We start from the raw sequence: 22,652 nt of genomic DNA on the forward strand, positions 1-22,652 counted from the left end.
GCACTGGCCACCAGCTTCATTCACCATAGGGGGGACCTGCAGGGACCGCGAGCTGGGGCGCCGCCGAACGGAGGAGGGAAGGCCGGTCAGCCCCGCGCGGCGTCCAGGTTGCGCACTGCGCTAAGGAGGTGGGTCGGGCTCCGGTGCAATGGGGTACCAGGGCTGGGCGGCAAGGCCCTCGGTGCCCCGCACCGGGCTCTCAGGGAAGTCCCCACGGGCAGGGCACACCGGCACTTCTTCCTAGAAAGCGCTGCGGCTCATGCGCGCTCAGCACAGTCCGGCCAGCGGCGCATGCGCGCACGCACCCGGCCCAGCCCGGTATCCCTCGGCCGCCGCTCTTGCCCTCGCCGCGCGGTGACGTCACCGGTGGCCGACGCGCGAGGAGCCGGGCCTCCGAACGCCACCGCCTCCCGCTCGCGCCCTCGCCGCAGGTGACGTCACTGGCCCCGACGCGCGGGGGGCGGGGCCTCGGGTGCCTCCGCCTCCCGCACCGCACCGTCGCTGACGGCGTTGTCATCGGGCCCCGACACGTGGTGACGCCATCAGGCCTCGACGCACGGTGAAGGGGCAGGGCGCGCGGGCGGAGCCTCAGCGGGGTCGGAGCTGAGAGGAGAAGGCGGGGAAAGGCGACGAACTGAGGGGGATCGGGGAGGGGCGGGAAGGTGGCGGCCAGAACATGGCGGAACAGATCCCTCTGTACCCGGTGCGCAGCGCGGCGGCCGCGGCCAGCTGCAAACGTGCGGCCTACAGCGCGGCGGGGCCCGGGCCGGGGGCCGAGCGGTCCAGCAGGTAACGACGGTGCCGCCCCACCGTTCCGCCCAGGCGCCCCTCCCCGCCCGGCCCGGTGGGGTACGCCCAGGGCGGCCGGCTCCGGAGCCCCGCGGGTGCGCCTGACCCGGGGAGGGCGTCCACGGTCCGGGAGGTGCCCGGGCGCTGCCACGACCCTGGTGTGCCCCGGCGCCGGGCTGAGCGCAGAGGAGGAAGAGCCTCTGGTTCGGGGGGCTGCTCCCTCAAGTAGCACTGGCACCGCAGGTCGCACGGCACCGATCACGCAAGTTGTTAGTTTCCGAGACCTGTACTGTGTCACCAGAGAAATCGCGAAGATGGCAGATACAACTTCCAGTTAGTTTTAGAAATACAAATCTTGTTGGGAATCACTTTCACAAGTGTAAAGAGCAAGTGAAGACATTTCAGTTTGTTTACTAAGTGCACGTTTTACTTGAACGTGTACATACAAAGTACTTTGTGTTGACAAGAATTTTTGCTCTTAAGAATGGGAAACGGAGATTCAGAAAGGTTAAATTGTTACAGTTAGTAAGAGGTAGAATTAAACAGTGCAGACCTTTGATTTAAAATGGAAGTCTCATACCCTAGTTGGTTTTAGTTCGTAACTTATTTCTTACCCAAAGCGAAGAATACTACACTTATAAATGATAGCGTGGTTAGAAAAAGAAACTTATAGGAAGGGGAGATAATGCTTTTCAGAGTTGTTAAAATTTTATTCCTGGGCAATTGTAGAAGCAATCAGTCTTTAGTACATAGAGTGAAAAAGTACGGGTTTCAATATCCAGTTGCTTCAGGATTCCAATTTTAGAATAGTTTTTGGTTTGGGCTATTTGAGAGGCTGTAACATGTAGTCAGAACAGTACATATTATGATGCTACAGAGCTGGATTAATCTTGGTTCATTTCCGTATTAGCTAGCTGTTTGATCTTAGGTAACCATAGGCCCTAATTTCCTCTGCTGTAAAGTGGGGGGGGGGGGGCAGTATTTTTCCTCATAGAATTGTTGAGGGTTACAGGAGAAGTTAGTAAGGTGCCCATTTTTAGTGTTTGGCCCTGAAGTGAAGTATCGTTTCCTTTCTTCCCTGATATTACCTGGAAGAGTAATTGCATAGGTAATCTTCTAAGTGGTTGATTTTAGGAGATATTATTTGAAAACGTGCCACCTATTTCACAGTCGGTTTCCATCACAGTTCACATCTGTGAGTTTTTGCCTTATATATTTTAAGGCTCAGTCATTTGGTAAATACACGTTTAGGATCTCTGTGTCTTCAGGGTGGATACTTCTTTTATTGTCAGGTAGTATTTCTCTTTTTGTCTCTGGAAATTTTTTTTACTCTGGAGTCTACTTTAGTAGACTGGTGTAGCCACATCTGCTTTTTGTGGATAAATGTTTGCATGGTGTTAGCATTCAACCTATCTAAGTTGTTGAATTTGAAGTGAGTTTCTGTTGGGTCATGTTTCTCCATTATTCAATCCGTCAATCTCTGTCTTTTGATTGGTATGTTTAGGCCATTACATTTCAGGTAATTATTGATACATTAGAGTTTTTTATTAAGATTTTTTTTTTTTTTTGATGTCTGTATTGAATTTGTTACAATATTGCTTCTATTTTATGTTTTGGTTTTTTGGCCCTGAGGCATGTGGGATCTTGGCTCCTGACCAGAGATCGAGCCCATACCCCCCGCATTGGAAGGCAAAGTCTTAACCACTGGACCGCCAAGGAAGCAAGGAAGTCCCCGATACATTAGAGTTTAAGTGTGCCACTTTATTAATCTGTTTTCTGTTTCTTTGGATTCTCATTCTTCTGTTTCTCTTCTTACTTTCCTTTTACTTGAACGCTCTTTTGATATCGCTACAGTGTTTTTTGGTGTAGGTCTTTGTATAGTTTTTATAGTGTTTGCTCTGGGTATTACAGTATATGTATGTGACTTATCACCATAGTGTATTGGTATCAGTATTTTACTATGTGGAGTGATTTGTGGAAACTTCATTTTGGTTCCTTTACCTCCCTTTTCCCCCCTGCAATTTAAATATCATGTCCTGAGTATCAGATGGTGTTATACTTTTTGTTTAAATCATCAAATATGGTTTATAAAACTTGTGATGATAAGGATAGATTATTGTATGTACCGATATTTTTGCTCTTTTTTGTTCTTCCTTCCTGATGTTCCAGGATTCTCTCTTTTTTCATTTCCTTTCTATTTCAAGACCTGCCTATAGCCCGTCTTGAGATTTCGTCTTAGAAGGTCTTTATTTCTCCTTTATTCCTGAAAGATAGTTTTATTGGATGTAGAATTCCTGGTCACTTCTTTTCTTAGTACTTGGAAACTCTTGTTCCACTTCCTTCCAGCCTTCATAGTTTCTGCTTAGAAGTCCACTGTCATTCCAGTTGGTGTTCCCTATAGGTAACTCATCATTTATGTCTGGCTGCTTTCACGTTTTGATGTATGTTGGTATGATTTCTTTGGGTTTAACTTGTTTGGTAGTCACTGAGCTTCTTGATTCTGTTGTATTTTGTTTCCCCAAATTTAGGGAGTTTTTAGCCATTATTTCTTCAAGTCCTCTTTCATTTCCACCCCTTTCTCCTCTTCTTTCTGGACTCCAGTGATACAAATGCTGGATCTTTTGTTAGTTTTACGTAATTCCTTTAGGCTCTTTTATTTCGCAGTTTCTTTTCTCTGTGTTGTTCAGACTGCGTAAGTTCTATTTACTTGTTCTCAAGTTCCCTAATTCTGTTCTCTGTCATTTTCACTCTACTATAGATCCCATCCAGTGGGGTTTTGTTTCTACTATTTTATTTTTAAGTTTTATAATTTCTTTGTTTCAAGAGAATTTGAAATTGATTGTTGAAGCATACTTATGTTCGGTGCTTGAAATGCTTGTTACATAATTCCAGTATCTGAGTTCATCTTAGTTTTGGTGTCACTTGATTGTCTTTTCTAATTCCCACTGTCAGTGTTTTGGTTCTTTGTATGATGGATGGTTTTTGATTGTTTCCTGGATATTTCATCTATTGGGAGAATGTGGGCCCTGTTTATATCTTTTATTTTAGCAGATGATCACCCTGTTTAGATTTAGCACGTAGGTCCTGGCCTACCTTTGTCGGCTGTGGTTCCAGTGACAGTTTAATTCTCAGGGTTGTGATTTTTGGTGTGCTTGGTTTATGTGGTGCTACTGGAGCTCTTACTTGTCTCTACTTATGCTGCTGAGGAAAAGAAGGGATTCCCCTAGGCCCAGTGTCTTTTGGTGGAGGTGGTTGTGTCATCCCATGTGGATGGTGAGGCTGTGTTGGCTGGGAAGTGGCTGTGGACGTGCCCCCTCCATATGTGCCCCCTGACTTTCCTGGTGTGTCTTGGTAGGAGAGGAGACTCAGCACCACTGTGGCCAGGAGGCTTTCTGTGCCCAAATCCTTTTTTCTGGTGCCCCTGGCTGCTCTGGCATCTTGGGGAAGAGGAGAGGCCATGGAGAGAAGCCATTTCCTGAGCTAGCTGCTTCAGTCGCGGGGTTGCACTTGTTGGTGCTGCTGGCCGCCCCCCAGCCTGCTGAGAGAGGGGTGCCTCAGGCTCATGGGGACACGGAGGCTTCCTGAGGCCTCTAGCCTCTTGTTGTGGCAGGGACCCTACCTGGTGCCACCTGGATGCCCTCGTGTCCCTGGGTGGGATAGGGGAGTCTCAGGCCCGTGGGGAAGGATGCCAATTCCCATGGCTACTTGTCAATCTTACCTTGCTGGTGGTGGTGGACTCTTGTTCTGCCAGGGGAGTAATGGCCTTCCTGGGCTGCCTTTTCTTGCTAGGTTGGGAGTTAGGCAATGCCGAGCCTGTGTCCTTCCTTTTGTCCGGTGGGGGCATGTGAGATGTCCTGCCACTGTGTTCCTCCAGTTCTGCATCCCAGATCAGCCCAGCTCTCTTCCTCTCACTGCTGCCTTCTTCCCACCTTCCAGAGCTCTCCTGTGGTTGGCTCTTGCTTTATTTCCAAGGTTTATAGTTGTACTTAGGTGAGAGGAGCAGGGAGAAATGGATTGTGACTGGAAGGTGTGCTTCTGCATTATTTTGTGAAGTTCGGCTTTGGTTGTATTTTATCATGGTAACATTTACGAATAGTTTAAAAAGTTAGTTGGTGGTAAAAGGCTTATGATAAGATACTGTGGCCCTCACCCCTCATCTTCATTCTCCCTTATCCCAGCCTCTCATCCCACAGGCAGTTACTTTGGACTCTTCTAGCTGTTTCTTCTGGCACTTACACATCTCCGTTATTTCAGTGGCGTTATTCCTGACTTTGTCAGCATCTGAAATGACTATTTCTAAAGGCTTCCTTGATCTCAACCCCAGCCAGGATAAAATGGGATGCTCCTGCCAGGCTCCTGTAGGACTCTGTTTCCCCTCATACCACAGATTGCACTTGACTATAACTGCTTCTCTTCTCATTAGACTTTAAATTCCATGAATAGAGTGGCAGTGATGGTCAGATTTTACCCCTGTTACCTGGCCCCACGAGATGCGTAGGGAAATGTTCCCTTCTCTTTTACTTTCTGGAAGACATTGTGTAAAGTTGGTGTTACTTCTTTAAATATTTGCTATTTTCCAGTGAAACCATCTGGACGTGGCGATTTCTTTTTAGGGTGTTTTAATTTAAAATTCAGTTTCTTTAATAGTTATTGAGCTATTCAAATGACCTATTTCCTATTTGGTGAGTTTTGATAGTTTGTGCCCCATGACCAATTGGTTTGTTTCAGGTAAGTTGCCGTATTTATGTGTGTAGAGTTGTTTGTAGTAGTCCCGTATTTCCCTTTTGATGTTGTTTCATTCAGGTGTTGGTGGTTTGTGCCTTCACTTCTATTTGTTGGTCATTCCTGCTAGAGGTTTGATCTTTTCAAAGATCCATCTTTATTTTACTTATTTTTTCTATCGTTTTCTTTTTTTCAACTTCATTAATTTCTGCTCTTTATTTTTTCCTTCCTTTGCTTACATTAGGTTTATTTTTCTCTTCCTCTCATTTCTTAAGGTGAGAGCTTGGATTATTGATTAGAGACTTCTTTTTAGTATAAATGTTTAGTGCTGTAAATTTCCCTCTTGGTACTGACTTATCTGTGTCCAACAAATTCTGGTATTTTGATTTTCTCTGAGACATCCTCTTTGACCCATGGATTATTTAGAAGTGTGTTTGGAAAATTTACTGTTATCTTCCTGTTACTAATATCTAGTGTGATTCCTTTGTGATCAAAGAACACACTTTGTGTGATTTCAATTATTCTAAATTTGGTGCAGTTTGTGACTGAGGATATGGTCTGCGTCAGTAAGAATTCCTGGGGCTCTTGAAAAGGAAGTGTATGGTGCTGTTGTTGGGTGAAATGTTCTGAAATGTGATTAGATCTTGTTAGTTAATGGTGTTGAGTTCTTCTCTCCTTCCTGGTTTACTGTCTAGTTGTTGTATGGGTCGTTGAGGGTGGGTAGTTGAAGTCTCTTGAGTGTAATCATGGACTTGTCTATTTCTCCTTTCAGTTTTTTCAGTTTTTGCTTCACATATTTTGCAGGTCTGTTGTTCGGTGCATTTGCGTTTGGGATTGCTTTGTGTTCTTGAGGGCCTGACACTTTTATCCTTATGTAATTTCCCTGTCTGTCTCTAGTAATTTTATTGCTCTGAAGTTTACTTTTTTTTTTTTTTTTTTTGCGGTACGCGGGCCTCTCACTGCTGTGGCCTCTCCCGTTGAGGAGCACAGGCTCCGGATGCACAGGCTCAGCAGCCATGGCTCACGGGCCCAGCCGCTCCGCGGCATGTGGGATCTTCCCGGGCCGGGGCACGAACCCTCGTCCCCTGCATCGGCAGGCGGACTCTCAACCACTGCACCACCAGGGAAGCCCTGCTTTCTTTTGATTTATGTTGGCCTGGCGTATAATTTTCCATCCTTTTAAATTCAACCTACTTATATTTCAAGTGAGTTTCTTTTAGTGTGTGTATGGTTGGTTTATATTTTTTATCCACTCTGCCGATCTGTGTCTTAGAGTTGATGTATTTAGAACATTTACATTCATTGTAGTGATGGTTAGTTAGTGCTTACATCTGCCATTTTACTTTTTGTTTTCTGTGTTTTTTGTTTCTCTGTTTTCTTTTTCCTGATTTCTTGTGGGTTACTTTGAACACTTTTTAGAATTCCATTTTGGTTTACTTATGGTGTTTTATGTTGGATCTTCTCTTTGTATAAATACTATTTAGCAGTTCTAGATATTATATTATACATACATAACTCATCACAGTATACTTGTGTTGATATTTTATCAATTTGAGTAAAGCGTATAATTCTTACCATACATCCTTTTATTCTCCCCTATTAGAAATGTAATTATCGGCATACCTTGTTTTATTGTGCTTTGCATTATTGTGTTTTTTACAAATTGAAGGTTTGTGGCAACGCTGCATTGTTAGATGATGGTTAGCATTTTTAAGTAATAAAGTATTTTTCAATTAAGACACGTATTTTTTTTTTTACACATATTGCTGTTGCACAGTTAATAGACTACAGTACATTGTAAACGTAACTTTTATAGGCACCAGAAGACCAAAAATTCATGTGACTCACTTTATTGCCATATTTGCTTCATTGCAGTGGTCTGGAACCGAACCCACAATAACTCTGAGGTATGCTTGTGTCTTGTAAAATTATATGTAAATTTTACATATGTAAAAGTACTTAAATATTTCCCTTACATACAATTAGAATTGCACATCAGACAGTGTTATAATTTTTGCTTCATCTCTCAAACATAATTTAGAAAACTCGAGAGGAGAAGGATGGTCTGTTATACTGACCCATATTTTTGCTATTTCTGTTGTTCTTTTATTTCCTGATGTACCGAAATTCTTTATTTCATTGTTTCTGTTCTGCTTTAAGAATTCCTTAGCTATACTTTGAGGGTAGGTCTGCTGGAAACAAATCTTTTAGTTTTACTTCATCTGAGGATGTCTTATTTCCCCTTCATTCCTAAAGGATATTTTCACGAGATATACAATTTGGGGTCGAGCACTTGAAAAATGTTATGTCACTTCTTTTTGGCCTGCATGATTCTTGATGAGAAATCTGATGTCATTTGAATGATTTTTCCTTTGTAGGTAAGATATCATTTCTCACTACTTTCAAACTCTGTCTTTAGTTTTCAGTAGTTTGATTATTATGGGCCTTAGCGTAGATTTCTTTGAGTTTATACTGTTTCACTTAGTTTCTTGAATCTTTTGTCAAATAGTTTTCAGCCTTTGTTTGAATACTTATGTTTGGGACCTTCTTTTTTCTCTTCTTCTGTTACTCTAGTGACACCTTGTGAGATCTTTTCTTTTAGTCCCATGTGGTCATGAGTTCTGTTCATTTGTTTTAAGTCTGTTTTCTGTTCAGATTGGGTGATTTCTGTTGTTCTGTCTTCAAGTTCATTGATTTTTCCTCTGTCTCCTGCATTGTGCTGCTGAGCCTGTCCATTCAGTTTTTAAGTCTCTGCTATTTTTTTTTCTCGTTTCAAAATTTCCGGTTGATACTAATTTATATTAGCTGTTTCTTTGCTGAGTCGTTCTATTCTTTTGCATATGCTTCAACATGTTTGTATTGCCTGTTGAAACATTTTTATGATGAATGTTTTAAAACCCTTGTCAGATAATTGCAACATCTGCATCATTTTGATGTTAACATCTCTTGATTCTCTTTTCTCATTCAATTTGAGGTTTTTTGGTTTTTGGTGTAATGAGTGATTTTTGCTTGTATCCTGGACATTTTGGTGTTATGCTATGGGGCTGTGGACCTTATTTAAGTCTTCTGTTTTATCAGTCTCTTTTAAAAAGAGACTCATGCTGAGAACAGATGCCTGTTGTCTGATTATCTCTAAAATATTAGTACGTTTCTTAGTAGAGGCAACACAATTTTTTTTTAGTGTTAGTTTTCTCATTGAGTGTCTACATACAATTTTCTCTGAATCTTAAAAATTTTACAATTATCATGATGATAAAAAAATATTTTACAATTTGTAAAGATGAAACTTTTCCTTTGCTGTGATGGTTTGCAATTGAAAGCTTTTTTAAAGTACAGAATGATTAGTAAGATAGCATTTATCCAAGTACCCAGGCCCAGGATTCCTTGGAATCAGAGACATAGTCTTAAAATTTATAGAATTAATTTCCTTTACGGGGGCTGTAGTTCGCACACGTTTGCGACATTCTTCACACTTGCCAGCATGGAAATGTCTCACTTAATTTTCTAAACCGACAGTGTCAGCATGAAGATAGAGTTGGTGATTGGGATAGCACATTCTGGGCAACTGGAGTGTGTGTCCTGGGCTAACTGGCCTGCTCATCTGTAAATTTCTAGACTGACATTTACATATATTAGATATCGCACCATTAACTCTGATTCAGAAGTTTGTCTCCATTTATGTATAGCATTAGTGTAATTTCTTATTTGAGAAGGTGGTATTCTCATCTCTTACAGAACATTGTGTAAGAGGAGTCAGTAACTCCAAGGTTACTGCATAAACAGTGTGTGGCCGGGGGCCTCAGCTCGAGGGACTGCCTGACCCTTGTCCCTGTTGCTTGTTTTTGCTGCTGATGTCAAGGCATGCTGCTCTGGTGCTGTTCCTTTAAATTTTTTTTTTTTTTTAAACTATTCCCTTGTTCATCTCCTCTGCTGCTGTAGGAAGGAAGGAGTTCCAATTTTTCAGAAGTTCATACAGTTTTGCTGCTCATTAATGACTCATCAGTGACACAGTTGAACTTGGAAGCTCTATTGATGAAGAAAATATGCACATTTCTCTATAGCATTTTGTCGCTTTGTTTTTCTGCGTTACTTACATGTAGGCAAAGAGGGAGTGTTTATTTTTCTTAAAGAAGGTTTAAGCATTAGGCATATTTTAAATGTTTTTCTCCCTTTAATATCAGTTGACTCTCAGAAATGTTTCTCATCAAAGTGGAAACAATAAGGCTGTTGGATACTTAAGATAAAAATGTGAGTTTAAGATAGTTATTGTATTGACCTACTTTTACTTAGATATATGTAAATTATTCGTCTTCCAGTACTTGAATGTTTTGTTGAAAGTTCCTAATTTTTTTAAACCTTTGGCAGCAGCTAAGATAGCTGTCTTCAGTTCTTACCGTGGCGGTACTCTTGGGTTCAGTATCATCCATTCTGTCGTCTTTGTTCACATTGTTGTTACTCATTTTAAAAATATGTTTCCAGAATTATACTTAATTGCTGGAAACGTTGATCTTTCTTGAGTGACAAACCAATTAAGTGTGTATGACACCAGGCAACAAAGACACTTAATATTCTCTGCTTATCCTGTCTCTGAAAAATCCATTATTCATCATCTTATTGTTTTTAAATACTGAGGTAAAATTTTCAATACAATAGGAAAATTGCTTTGGAAGTGGAATAAATTGCTTGCCAGTTCAAAGTCTCCATTTCTGAAGTTGAGGTTACTAAACATGATGTTGCTTATATTCATTATCTTTCAGACTCATTGTACTGCTTTTCTAGCATTAAACTTGATAAGATTGTGACTTTTGCTAAAAAACAACACAACGGCTAAAAGAGCTTAATGAAAAAGACTAAAAATCTCATTTTGTATACTATGTTATAATATATTTAAGTGTTTTTTGAATTTTAATTGCATTTTGTATAAATATTCATTTTCTAGTTGACTGTTTTAAAAGAAGTAATCTACACAGAAGTAAGAAAAAAGGAATTTTTGAGAGGAAAAATATTAGTTCTGTTTTAGATTTTATGTAATTTTTTGCCTGAACCATCTCAGATGATAGGTCACTTGCTGTAGGGATGTTCGGTGATGGTATCAGTAGTAATTGCAGTTGTTTGTAGAAGATTACATGGAGAGATTAAAACGAGTATCCCTTTGATCAGTGGAGTAAGGTGTTCAAAAGAGAGGTGAAAATAGTGACTGCTACTTCTCCTGACATATGCTTTCAGCTAGAGGTCTTCTGCTCTCTTGCTTTTAGTGATGATATGGTATTCCATCATGTATTAAAAGCAACTCTGATCATTGATAATGAGGTTTTTCCAGGCTTTTGGGGTGCACAGCACGGTGATCATTATCTTTGTAGATATATCTTGTATATATTTTTAATTTTATGAGATAATAGAACCTGTGCGTTAAAGTTTAATTGCATTACCAAAAAAAAAAAAAAAAAAGGCTTTCGATGCATCTTCACAAATTAGTCTCCCAAAAGTTGTTCACATTCTTACCAGCAATAAGAGTCCCTGGTTATCCGAGACTGTTGTCCATGCCAAATGTTAAGAATTATTTTTTCAGTTGTTTTAATTTGCATGTTTTAAGCGTCCTTTTTGAAAACAAAAATTGTTCCCAGGCTTAAAGCCTTCCACTGCCTTCCCCGCCTTCCACTGCCTTCCCCTCCTTCCACTTTGAATTCGCATTACGCTCTTCCTTTTGGCCTTCCAGTCTGTGGGGCTTGCCCCGCTGCGTCTGCAGCTGCATTTGCCGCAGCTCCGCCCGGCTCGCTCCCTCCAGGCACGCTGGCTGTCTCCCCTCCTGCAGCCCTCCAGGCTCTGCAGCCCCTTCTAGGTCTTCCTAGACCTTGGTGTGCTTGGCTGCTTTTCATCCAGGTGTCGCTTCTTGAGACTCAGGCTCCTGGACAATCTGAGGAAGACCCCTCCTGTCACTTCTGGTCTCATCATCCCCTTTATTGTCTTCCTAGCACTTTCCCCTTTGAAAATAGTTTACGTCTTGTTTTTGTCCTGTTAGTACCTAAGCTGTGTATGAGCAAGGGCTTCGTGTGCCTCTTTGCTTCTGTACCCGCAGGGACAGCGCTAGCATGTAGTAGACGCTCAGGTGTTTGTCGTAAGGTCCTAATGTGGTGGAGTGTAATTTTCTAAGTATAGCTGTATTTCTTCCTTTGTGAATTGTCTTTGTTCATGTGTCATTCAAAGTGTTTGCTTTTTTATTGATTTTTATTGATTTGTGAGAACTACTTATAAAGAATCATTTTTTCTGTCACGTGCTGCATATTTTCCCCCATTTTCTCATTTGCTTTAAAGTTTTCTTCTTTGATGATGCAGCATACAGACCTCCAGAGTGCCTGGCCATAGTAAGGACTCAGTAAACTTTAGCCGTCCATTTTCCCGGGCTCCTTCGTCTAAGACGCCTGCAGGAGTTCTTTTTCATTCTGGTTTATTGTCTGATTGACAAGCCTGTTCCCCAAATGATGGATCTCTTGAGTAAACTTGCCCCGTGCGTAAGGGTGCAGCACACTGACTGTGGCAGCCAGCAGGAGCACGAGGAGAAAGGGCCCCGTGCTCAGTGCAGGGAAAGCCGTGTTGCAGGAATTAGCTCGCGCGCTGGGGGTGTGGGTAGTGATGAGGGGATATCCGTCTTCCTGTGGTTACTTGGCTGCGGGGGAGCAGGGTGTCATCAACAATAAGTACAGAATCTGTTCTTTTTTAAAGAATTGTGGTAAAGTATGCGTAACATAAGAAATACCATCTTAACCGTTTTTAAGTGCACAGTAAATGGCGTTAAGTGCGTTACCGTTGTTGTGTAACCACCACCGCCATCTACCCACAGAACTTCCATCTTCCCAAACTGAAACTCTGTGCCCCTTAGACACTGACTTCCACCGTCCCCCACTGCCCGCTCACCTGTCTTCCTTCTGTCTCTGGAGTTGACTGCTCTTGGGACCTCATGTAAGTGGAGTCATTCAGTGTTTGTCTTCTCGTGTCCGGCTTATTTCACTGAGCATAATGTCCAAAAGGTTCTCGTTGTAGCTTGTATCAATTTTCTTCCTTTTCATGGCTGAATGATAGATATCCCATTGTATGTATGGTCCGCGTTTGTCTATGGACATTTGAGTTTTTGTTCTTTCTTATAGTATGGTTTTCTGTGTTAATTGTCTAAACATGGGAATTAAATGAATATACGTGACGTGCCTAGATTACTGCCTGAGAGTCTGAGCTCTCAGTAACTGTTCAGTGCTGGTTTCCTCTCCTTTAGATCAGCAGCATTGTCCCTTCAACAGTGCATTAGTAATCAGCAGGGTAGTGGGAGGGACAGGTTGGTGGCTCCTTCACTGAGTCTTCTGTTTTCAGCACAGCCTCCCTTCCCCAGAGGAGGGGAGGGCTGGTTGCCTAGTTGGGTGGGAGGGGGGCTGCAGTGTAAGGATCCAGATGTTTCTTTCAGAGCTTTCAGTCGGTTCTTATTTCAGCGTCCCTTCAGAGCGCTCCCAGAGGCACCCAGCGCTGCCGGTCTTCAGCCCTGCTAGGGTCCTGAGGTTCCAGTCCCTTGCTTCTCTGGATTCTTCACTGCTGGCTTCAGACTCCATTTTCATGGTTCTGCTTAGTTGTTTACCATCCACACATCTGCTTCCCCAGCTTCTTACATTTTGTTATCTCCTCTTTTGTTTTCTGTTCTTGCAGATTGACGCTTTTTAAAAAAAGCAATATTTTGCATATTGAAAGTAGATTATGTATTTAATCTTCCATGAAAGATTAAACATGAAACATTTTAATCTTGAAACATGAAACAAGAAACATGAAACATTTTTTCATTTTACACGTATCTGTCTGATTCGTTCTTCTCTTTCAGAAGACTGGTTTTCTGGTTTCTTACTCTACGTACTGGCATAGACCTCCAACAGCTCCTATCACAGGAGATAGTAGCTTTAGTTATCGAGAGAGACTGCCGCCTTTTTCTCAGCTCCAGTCGCAGAATTTTCCTGGACAGCTGTGGCTTAGCTTGGTTGGCCGCCTGTCCCCGACCAACCACAGGAGGGTTTGAGGGTCCCAGGCAGCTACACAGCAGCCCTTCCTGGGTGGTGGGCGGAGTGGGCCAGGTTCCTAAGGAAAGAGGAGCTGGTGACCTCCCAGCTCCTGCCTGCCCTTGGCAGGCCAACTCCGTTTATAGCAGCTGCCTGCGTTGTATTTCAGAGACCGCAGACTGAAAATGAATAAAAGCAGACTCAAGATTCTCCCTCTGCTGCCAGAAGCCTGCTTCTGCTAGTGTTTTCTGTCCTACTGAGCGGCACTGCCGTCCTTCCCGTACAGGCCGGTCATCCTTAGGCTCTTGTGTCCTCTGAGTTCACAGTCAAACATCACCTGTCTGTGTGCTCTAGCTCTTAAATGCCCCGAATCTACCCACTTCTCTCCTGTTTCCTCCAGCTCCTTTGTTCAAGCACTGTCTGTCTCTGTCCTGGACTCTTGCAGCGGCCTCCTAATTGGCTCCAGCTCTGCCTCGACCAGTTCTCCAGGGCAGCCAGAGTGCAGAGCGAATCTCATGTTTGCCTCTCACCTGAAATGGTTGTCTTTCCTGTGATTTGCAAGGGCCTCCACTGCCAAGTTCCTTCTGCCTTTCTGGGCTCGCAAGAGGCCCTGATCTTACGTCTGCACGGGCCACCCCTGCTGCCCCTTATCTTCTGAACTGCGTCCAGCTAAATTGAATTTTCCGTACGAGAGGGGAGCAGCCTCGGCCATAGCTCATTGGTGGTGTAGGGCCCGTGTGACACCAAGGTGCTCTCCTTCCCTTAAATGAGTAAATGTACCCGCCCCAGTCTGATAAGGCTGAGGTAAACTGCTTCTCGTGTTTTTGGTATCTCTCATAGCTCTCATATTGGTGGGAGTTTAAATTTGCAGTTTGGCAATATGTATCGAGTGTTTTACAGCTTATGACTTTACATAACAATTCTAGTCCTGGGAATCTCTGAAAGAATTCATCTAAAATATGGGAGAAGTGCTATGCACAGATATATTCACTGAAATATTTTTTAATGGGGAGTTATAAATGTCTTCCCTGTAGGGGATAACTGAGTAACCTGGTAAATCCTTTCGCTGGACTATTTTTTAGTTACCAAATGTTGAGAAGACGGTAGAGAAACTTACGTGGGAGGTTGACATTGGCCTTCACGTCCAAGGACTTTTTTCCATCACTGAATTCCATTTGGGCTTGGGTTCTTGACAGCTAGGCCCTTATTTTAAGAATAAAGTCTCATGAAGACAGGCTTTGGGAATCTTGCCTGCTGACCTTTTCACAGAATCCTGGTAGGCAGAGTGGTACATGGCACCGTTGCCACACACTCACATGTGCACTGGCACACCCAGGCACCCACCCACCCGTGCACAGGCCACACACACGTGCACACACACACTTCCCTGAAGGATTCTAAAAAGATAGCTAACTGCAGATACAAAGCTTGTTATAGACTGTAGGAGATGCATTTTACTAAAGTTCAGAGCAGAATGGAAGTTCTGCTAGTGCTGTTGGATATTCTCGATTCTCTGGAGTAGCACCCGTCATCGTCCGCCCTTCCGTAGGCCTTCATCTCCAAAGCGTTGGCTCTCGAGAGTGACAGGAGATCTAGAGAAAGAAGATAGTAATGATGGAGAAAACGACAAGTGTCCAGGTGACCACAGGTCTCAGAGGCAGTGGCAGGAGAAAAGATGGAGAAGCTGTAGATAGAAGTAATGGAGAGTGGACATCTATTCTAGTCTTAAATTTTTTTCCCTTGAGTATAGTCTCCCCAGTTGCTCATTATAAGTTATTTCAAGCATACAGAAACATCAAGAGAATGGTCTTTTATGTAGATACAACAGCTACACATGGAAGGCTGCTTGGAGGGTTCCGCTCACGGCATGGTAACGACAGCTTCCTTGGACAACCTTTCCTTTCCTGCTTACCTTGGTTAAGTTTTTTGCAAAGGAAAGTAGCATTACTGTGCAGTGTTATTTGTAATGCTTTGCTTCCCCTGAAGACAGCTTAGTACGAGGGAAAAAGAAAAGTGTGATTAGTAGAATTGGGCCAGCTCTTGCCCTAAGCCAGACCCGTATCATATACAGAAGACTGCTTGGCCTGCCTCAGTGCTCTGTTCTTTCCTTTATCCAGGTACCAGCTGGAAGATGAGTCTGCCCATTTGGATGAAATGCCATTAATGATGTCTGAAGAAGGCTTTGAGAATGATGAAAGTGATTACCACAAATTACCACGAGCTAGGATCCTGCGAAGAAAGAGAGGCCTAGAGTGGTTTGTCTGTGGAGGATGGAAGTTCCTCTGTACCAGGTTTGTTCTCCATTGCTGCCAAACCTACACACCAAGGTTACACAGTTATTTATAAGCTTAGCTTCTAAACACATTTGTTTCTATATCAAACTAAAGAAGCCACTCTCTAAATGACATCATGGAGAGTATTAATAACCTTAGTCAAAACCAAACAGTGCTAATCCCAAAGGGACAGAAAGCCAAATTCACTTTTTTGTGAGATGTTTTAATGTTTAAAAGATGGAGAAAATTAGTGATTTTGTAATTACTGCATGGTAGAATTAATTCTGGTCACTGTACTGACATTTATAAACTGTGTTCCTTTCTGTTCCGTCTGTGACTATAGAGGCGTCCCTTGGTATCTGTGGAGGATTGGTTCTGAGACCCAAATCAGTGGATGCTCAAGTCCCTTTATTTTTTCAGTTATACGTATATATATATTTTTTCAGATTCTTTTCTATTGTACGTTATTACAAGATATTGAATATAGTTCCCTGTGCTATACAGTTGGTCCTTGTTGTTTATCTATTTTGTATATAGTAGTGTGTATACGTTAATCCCAGACTCCTAATCTACCCCCCCACCCTGCCCTCCCTGCTATCCCCATTGGTAACCGTAAGTTTTTTTTCTATGTCTGTTTCTGTTTTGTAAATAAGTTCATTTGTGTCATTTTTTACTTTCTACATATAAGCAATATCACATGATATTTATCTTTTCTCTGACGGACTCGCTTCACTTAATATGATAATCTCTAGGTACATCCATGTTGCTGCAAATGGCATTATTTCGTTTCTTTTTTATGGCTGAGTAATATTCCATTGTATATCTGTACCACATGTTCTTTATCCATTCCTCTGTCGATGGGCATTTAGGTTGCTTCCAGGTCTGGGTTATTGTAAATAATGCTGCAGTGAACATTGGGGTGCATGTACCTTTTTGATTTATGGTTTTCTCCGGATATATGCCCGGGAGTGGGATTGCTGGATCACGTGGTAACTCTACTTTTAGTTTTTTCAGGAACCTCCATACCATTCTCCATAGTTGGAGTTGTAAATTGGCTGTACCAATTTACATTCTCACCAACAGTGTAGGAGGGTTCCTTTTTCTCCACACCCACTCCAACATTTATCATTTGTAGACTTTTTAATGGTGGCCATTCTGACTGGTGTGAGGTGATACCTTATGTAACTCTGTCATGTACTGGATTGGTCTAAGACAGATAGTTCTGTCAGATCCAGAAGCAGGATCTAGACATGTAGGTTTGAGAGTTGTTGTTACTGTAGTGATAGTGGAAACCACCCGGAAGGATGACATTCCTAAAATGGCAGCAGTGTGGTAGAGGTCTGTGAAGGAAGAAGGAAAGGGACCCTTTGGGGAAAAGGACAGTGTTGGAAAGGAAGGCTAATAATCCTTTTCTTAGGCAGCAGAAAAAATAGGGGAGCAAGTGTGAAATAGTGTTGGAGAGGATGACTTTTATCTTAACCTCAGTTGGGAACATTAGTTCATTTAAGTGAGGAGGTGTCTGGGATACACATGAGGACTAAAAAAATGACAAAATTGGTCCTGCCTTGGTAGAGATCATCAGTAATCACACATCTGTATTGAACCCAGCATAATTTTATTACTGTTTGTCCATCAAGGAGAAACGTGAGCCATTACAGAACCAGCTGTGGAAGCGAGGGTGTGGGCAGTTACGGTGGGAATGGTGGCCAGTGTTGTGAGTTGAAGAGACGGCTGCGGCAGAGGAGCTTTGGGCGGTGCCGCAATTGCAGTTTGATGGATGTGTGGTGTGTGTTTTCCATTAGTGTGGGGTGGAAGGAAGAGTGGGATCAGACCCAGTGGTGCTGTTTGAGATGAGCATTCTCACTGCTGTTTACAGCCGAGAACTAGAAGAGGCCCTCTCCTGATAGCTAAGGGCCAAGCCCGAAGTTGAGCCAGAGTCTGACTTGACTCGCCAAAGCCTTTCCTTGCTCTTTGCTCCGCGGACTGGGAAAAGTGCTAGGACGAGGAGGTGTGCCCCAAATGCGATAGGTCCTGATTTGCACTCTTCAAGCAGATAAGTGCCTGGTCTCACCCTCCTAAAGGGAACCTGACGTGAAGATCAGTGGGACTGAGAAGGCTGAGAATCTTACCTACTGTGCACGGAGGATCCCTGCATGACAGAGTTGCTAGAAACTGGGGACGTGGGAGTGGGTACTGATGGACCTGAAACTTTAAGGTCATAGTCTCGTGCGCATGGTGTGGACTTCAAGAGGGCAGGCCATGTGTTGGAAGTGATACTTATCCATACCAGTGAAACGGTTGCCAAGAACTGTGGACATTGTTGAAGGCCGAGTGCCTTGTTGAATTAATTATTTTTGGTCTTTTACAGGATTTTGTTTTTACCAAATGGAACATAGCCAAGTTTTTGATTTCATTTGTAATATTCCTTTTCTTAAGGAAGATATTAAGAATATATTTGAAAATCTAGGTGTTAGTGGCAAAAGCTAACATGTTTTGGGGATATTAAAACAGCTCAGTAATATATACTCGACATGTATATATAGTCTTTATCTTAGTGAATGGTGATCATGTGGGCAGAGCTGACCGAACCATCGTGGTGGCTTCACTCACGAGTGTCTCTTTCCATGTGGACGAGAGTGACCTGAGACATGGCCACACTTCGTGTTCAGTGTGCATCCACTACACCAGGAAATTGTTATGGAAATTAAAACTGCACCTTACAGAACAAACTGTACAGTTAGCAACTTAGATGGGTCTTATTTTCTTTATTATAAATTTCCAGTTTTGAATATTTGCTAACCTTTTTATTTTCTAAATACCAGGCATTATAAAAGTCAGTGTTATTAAGGTTATTAGGCGAAGGATCAAAGAGTAGAAGATATATAAAATTACTTAGTTTAATTGCAGAAGAAAACGTCAGTGAATATTGTAGTAAAGATAGATAGCAAATGATATTAATGAGTTGCAGATATTTCATTGTATTTTTATTTGTAGATTCTGTGAGTAGTCAGGTTTATTTTTAAATTATTCTTCTTCTGGGATTGAGTAGGCTTTAATTTCTTCATGGCTTAAGACCTGCCTTCTCATTTTTATTATTTGGCAAAAATTCCAACTCTGAAAAATTTGACTCTGGAAAAACTTTTTCTGTAATCTGTCTTCTAAACCTTTGGGTGTCCTCCACGTGGGTTACCGTGATGCACACCGGTATGTAGTTCTGGGGGACAGTAATGCCTTTCTCACGAGGTTTACATTTCACTTGCTATCAAAAATCACTTTGTCCCCATGAAAGTGGAACCCTTGAATGGCATTTCCATATGAAGGGGGGTATCAAATGCTAGGATTGTTCCCGGTCCTAAATGGCCTCTACACTTTCAGTTAATCGGCAACACGTTTGGAGTGCAGAAGCATGGGAAAATGCTGATCTCTTGAGAGGACATGAGTGCTGTGTTGCTTTTGGCTTGGTAACCAAAGGTACCTGTTGGATATAATTATTTATTTATTTATTTATTTGGGAAGGAGGCTTTCTAAATTTTGGAAGTTATTTAATTATGGCCCCTTAAAATTTTACAAGACAGGATCTTGGCATATAAAGATGTGCTTTATTGAGTATTGGAGTACTACCTTGATTGTAGAGGCATTTGCAAAAACTTACGAATCCTAAAATGTTTTAAGAAAAAAGTATAGTTTGTACACTATTGGATTTAGTTTCAATTTGCCTCGACAGTGTGAGGCGATTTACATATAAATGGGAAAGTGTCTTCTGAATACAGAGTAACTGAGGAAACGTGCAGTGCGCATAGAAATGTTCCTGGGTAAAGCTTCTGGTTTCTTTCTTCCAGGGACTCCTCTGCATCTCCTTCTCACTTACCGGTATTTACCAGTATGTTTTACTCTCATTACTTTGCCTTCAAAAATTGCCCATAGTTTTACTTTCTCCCTTAGCTCTACAGCTCTATAAGGCTTACTTACACGTATTTTTTTGGTTACAAGTATTTTCTTTATGTGGGGGGTTTGTCTTCTCTTTCTGGTCATATTTTCTGTCTGCATAATCCAGTGGCAATGCTGGCAGAGCCCCAGGCTTTTAAAACTTCGAGACTGTGTATTCATTTAATATTGTGGAATAGCGGGTGGTTTAATAGTGGCTCCCTAACCACTGCTTGATTCTGTCTTTGCATGAAGAAATAATAATAAGATTTTAATTTGGTAATAGTAGTAGCAAAGTGTTATGAATAATTTAATTACATTTTGGAAGTCTAGGAATCTTAGTTTTTTCTATACAGTGTTATAGAGAAAAACTGAACTGTTGAGTATGTGTTTTTAGCCCCTCGTATTTAATTTAGTTTCTAGAGTATGAAGCTTTGAAAGTTAATGGGATGTTAGTTTCATGTGCTGCTGACAGTGGTGTAGATGTTGAGGTTTTTATTCTAGCGAATGTTTACAGTGTCATGTGCTGCTGACAGTGGTGTAGATGTTGAGGTTTTTATTCTAGCGAATGTTTACAGTGTCATGTGCTGCTGACAGTGGTGTAGATGTTGAGGTTTTTATTCTAGCGAATGTTTACAGTGTCATGTGCTGCTGACAGTGGTGTAGATGTTGAGGTTTTTATTCTAGCGAATGTTTACAGTGTCATGTGATGAAGACAGTGGTTTTGCATTTATAGAGCTTTTTGCCTGTAGAATATGCCGATACCAGCCTAAACTCTGGAAAATCCACATTTCCTAAGTTTTATTTATATTTTTTCAAACACTGAGCTTTGGCTATCCTCCGTTTCATCTTAAGACTTGTCTGACTTTTGCACATTAAACCATTAGATTAGATAATTATGTGTTTCAGGAGAAAAATTCATATCTGAATACATTCCTGGAGGATTTTTGCTGTATTTGAAATGCTGAAGGAAGTGTGCACACGAGGACTGCTGTCCTAGCTGTCGTGCTTGCCTGAAGAGTGCTTTGTGTGTACCAGCCCTGCTCCAGCGCTTCCCTGGGATGCTGAGAATATTCTAGATCTGTGACGTCCAATATGGTAGCCACTGGACAAGGTGGCTGTTGAGTCCTTGAAAGGTGGATAGGGTGACTGAGGAACTGGACTTTTTATTTTACTTAACATTAATTAATTCCCACTAAAATAGCCACATGTGGCCAATGGATGCTTTATTGGACAGTAACTTTTTGTGCCAATTAGTATTATAAGTTTGGAGACATTCTGAATGTGACAGCGAGAGGCAGCACAGTGACAGCAGAGCTCTGAGTGCTTTCCCTGTGGCAGGCATTGTGCCAGGAGCTCAGAGCGTGTCACCTGTAACCTCATCAGCGCTTCTGCGGATGAGGAAACAAAGACTTAGACCAGGGGACCACCCCAGTGCCACTTGCTGGGAGTTGTTTCCAAAAGCACGACCTTAAAGTCCACATTTTCCCCATGGAGTCCTGTGGCCTGCTCATGCGTTTTTCATTTATTTCCATCGTCTGTTGAATGGCTGCCGTACTGTGTGCTGTGCTAAGCACAGGCCGTCTGTGAAGATGAGCAGGCGCCGGCCTGCCTGTTGTCCTCGCGGCAGGAGGAACACGGGGTTGAGTGGGGACTGAGGTCCGGGCTGTGTGTCAGCCCTGCCCAGCTGTTGTGCGTACATCGCTCACTGACCTCTGTGGCCTCCGGTTTTCCCTTGTGTACCGTGTGGGAGTTTGTCGTCTGTGAGTGTGGTTGCGGGGGTCTGAGACGAGGAGTTGGTGTTGTAACTGGACAGAGGTGGGCAGTGTGCGCCCTCCCTCCCGGCTGCGGGGAGGTGCCCCAAGGAGAGGCGCGGGTCCGGCAATTTGGTTCCGTGTGGGTGTTGGTGAGGGAGCTTGGGCTGGAGGCAATCCAGGTCCTACTGTAAAAGCAACAGGAAGGTGAGAAATAGTAGTTTGAAGCTTATTATATTTTATTTGAAGCCTTATTTAATTTTTGTCTCATACAAGCATAAACAAGATAAAATATTACCAATATTGACTGAGATCTACTTGACCAGTCCCCTTTCCCCCACCAACAAACAGTAAGGATGGGAATACTTATTTTGACAGTCTTAAATCGTTTAGTAATACTGTGATTTATAACTGTTGGGGATTTAAAAGTATGCTTTATGCGTGGAGATGCTCTCCGTTCTGATTTATTTTTTAAAACGTGATGGCAAGCAGTGATAAGAAATTTCTGCTCTTGGAGAGTTGGGTCTTCTTTGCTCCAATTGAAGCAGAAGACGGGGTGCGGAGAATGTTTTAGAGCTGATCTGCTTGGTATGCATTTGGCGTTCCTGGACCCCCCATGGGGTAGCTCCTCAGGACGGCAGAGCCTGACACTCCTGCGGGCGATGAGCTGTGCCCACGCCAGGAGGACTCGGCAGTTTTCAAAGGGCAAAGCCCTGTCCTTCCAGGATGAAGGTTTTCTGAGCACAGCCAAGAACTAGGTGGATACTTAATAGGGATATACTGATTTCAGTTTAAACACATAATGTATTCTCTCATACGGGGTGCTGCTGTGGGTGATTTATGAAGTAACACATCTGAGTGTGTTAAAGGGAAGAAAGACATGCAGTGAATTTGACACATAGTCCTGAGGGGTCAGCCTCATCTTATAGTCACACCTTCTAAGGCTGTCATTATCCTGCAGGATTTCAGGTTAACTCTTGAGCTTGCTTTGTCCCAAGTGAAGTTAGGAATTTCCGCCTTATCCTTCTGGCTTGCAGTTCTAGCCTTGGCTACGTTCAGAAGATGACGTTTAATAACTTCCCTTCCCTTATTAAACCTCTCGGAGTCTTTCTCTGCATTTTGGAAATTTTAATTAAACTGAATTGTTAATACTGAATTTTAAA

General features: G+C 42.5%; 1 protein-coding gene across 15 annotated transcripts in view; it reads left to right on the top strand.

The window, feature by feature from the left end:
* The first annotated feature begins 633 nt into the window (after positions 1-633).
* ATP9B (ATPase phospholipid transporting 9B (putative)) overlaps positions 634-22,652 on the top strand; it is a 216,509-nt gene continuing 194,490 nt past the window's right edge. For 12 of the 15 annotated variants that reach the window (XR_012325486.1, XR_012325487.1, XR_012325488.1 and 9 more), the window contains exons 1-2: positions 634-789; positions 15,656-15,829. Coding sequence is in view for 10 of the 15 variants with exons in the window: in XM_033837856.2 (XP_033693747.1) it covers positions 677-789; positions 15,656-15,829 (287 nt within the window). In the remaining 5 variants the exon portion in view is untranslated. Of the gene's footprint in view, positions 790-920; positions 1,059-1,101; positions 1,123-15,655; positions 15,830-22,652 lie in introns of those variants that run through there. The other 3 variants (XM_033837860.2, XM_033837861.2, XM_033837866.2) reach the window with 3 other exon arrangements.

This window comes from Tursiops truncatus, chromosome 13 (assembly GCF_011762595.2).
Source record: "Tursiops truncatus isolate mTurTru1 chromosome 13, mTurTru1.mat.Y, whole genome shotgun sequence".
Taxonomy (NCBI): Eukaryota; Metazoa; Chordata; class Mammalia; order Artiodactyla; family Delphinidae; genus Tursiops; species Tursiops truncatus.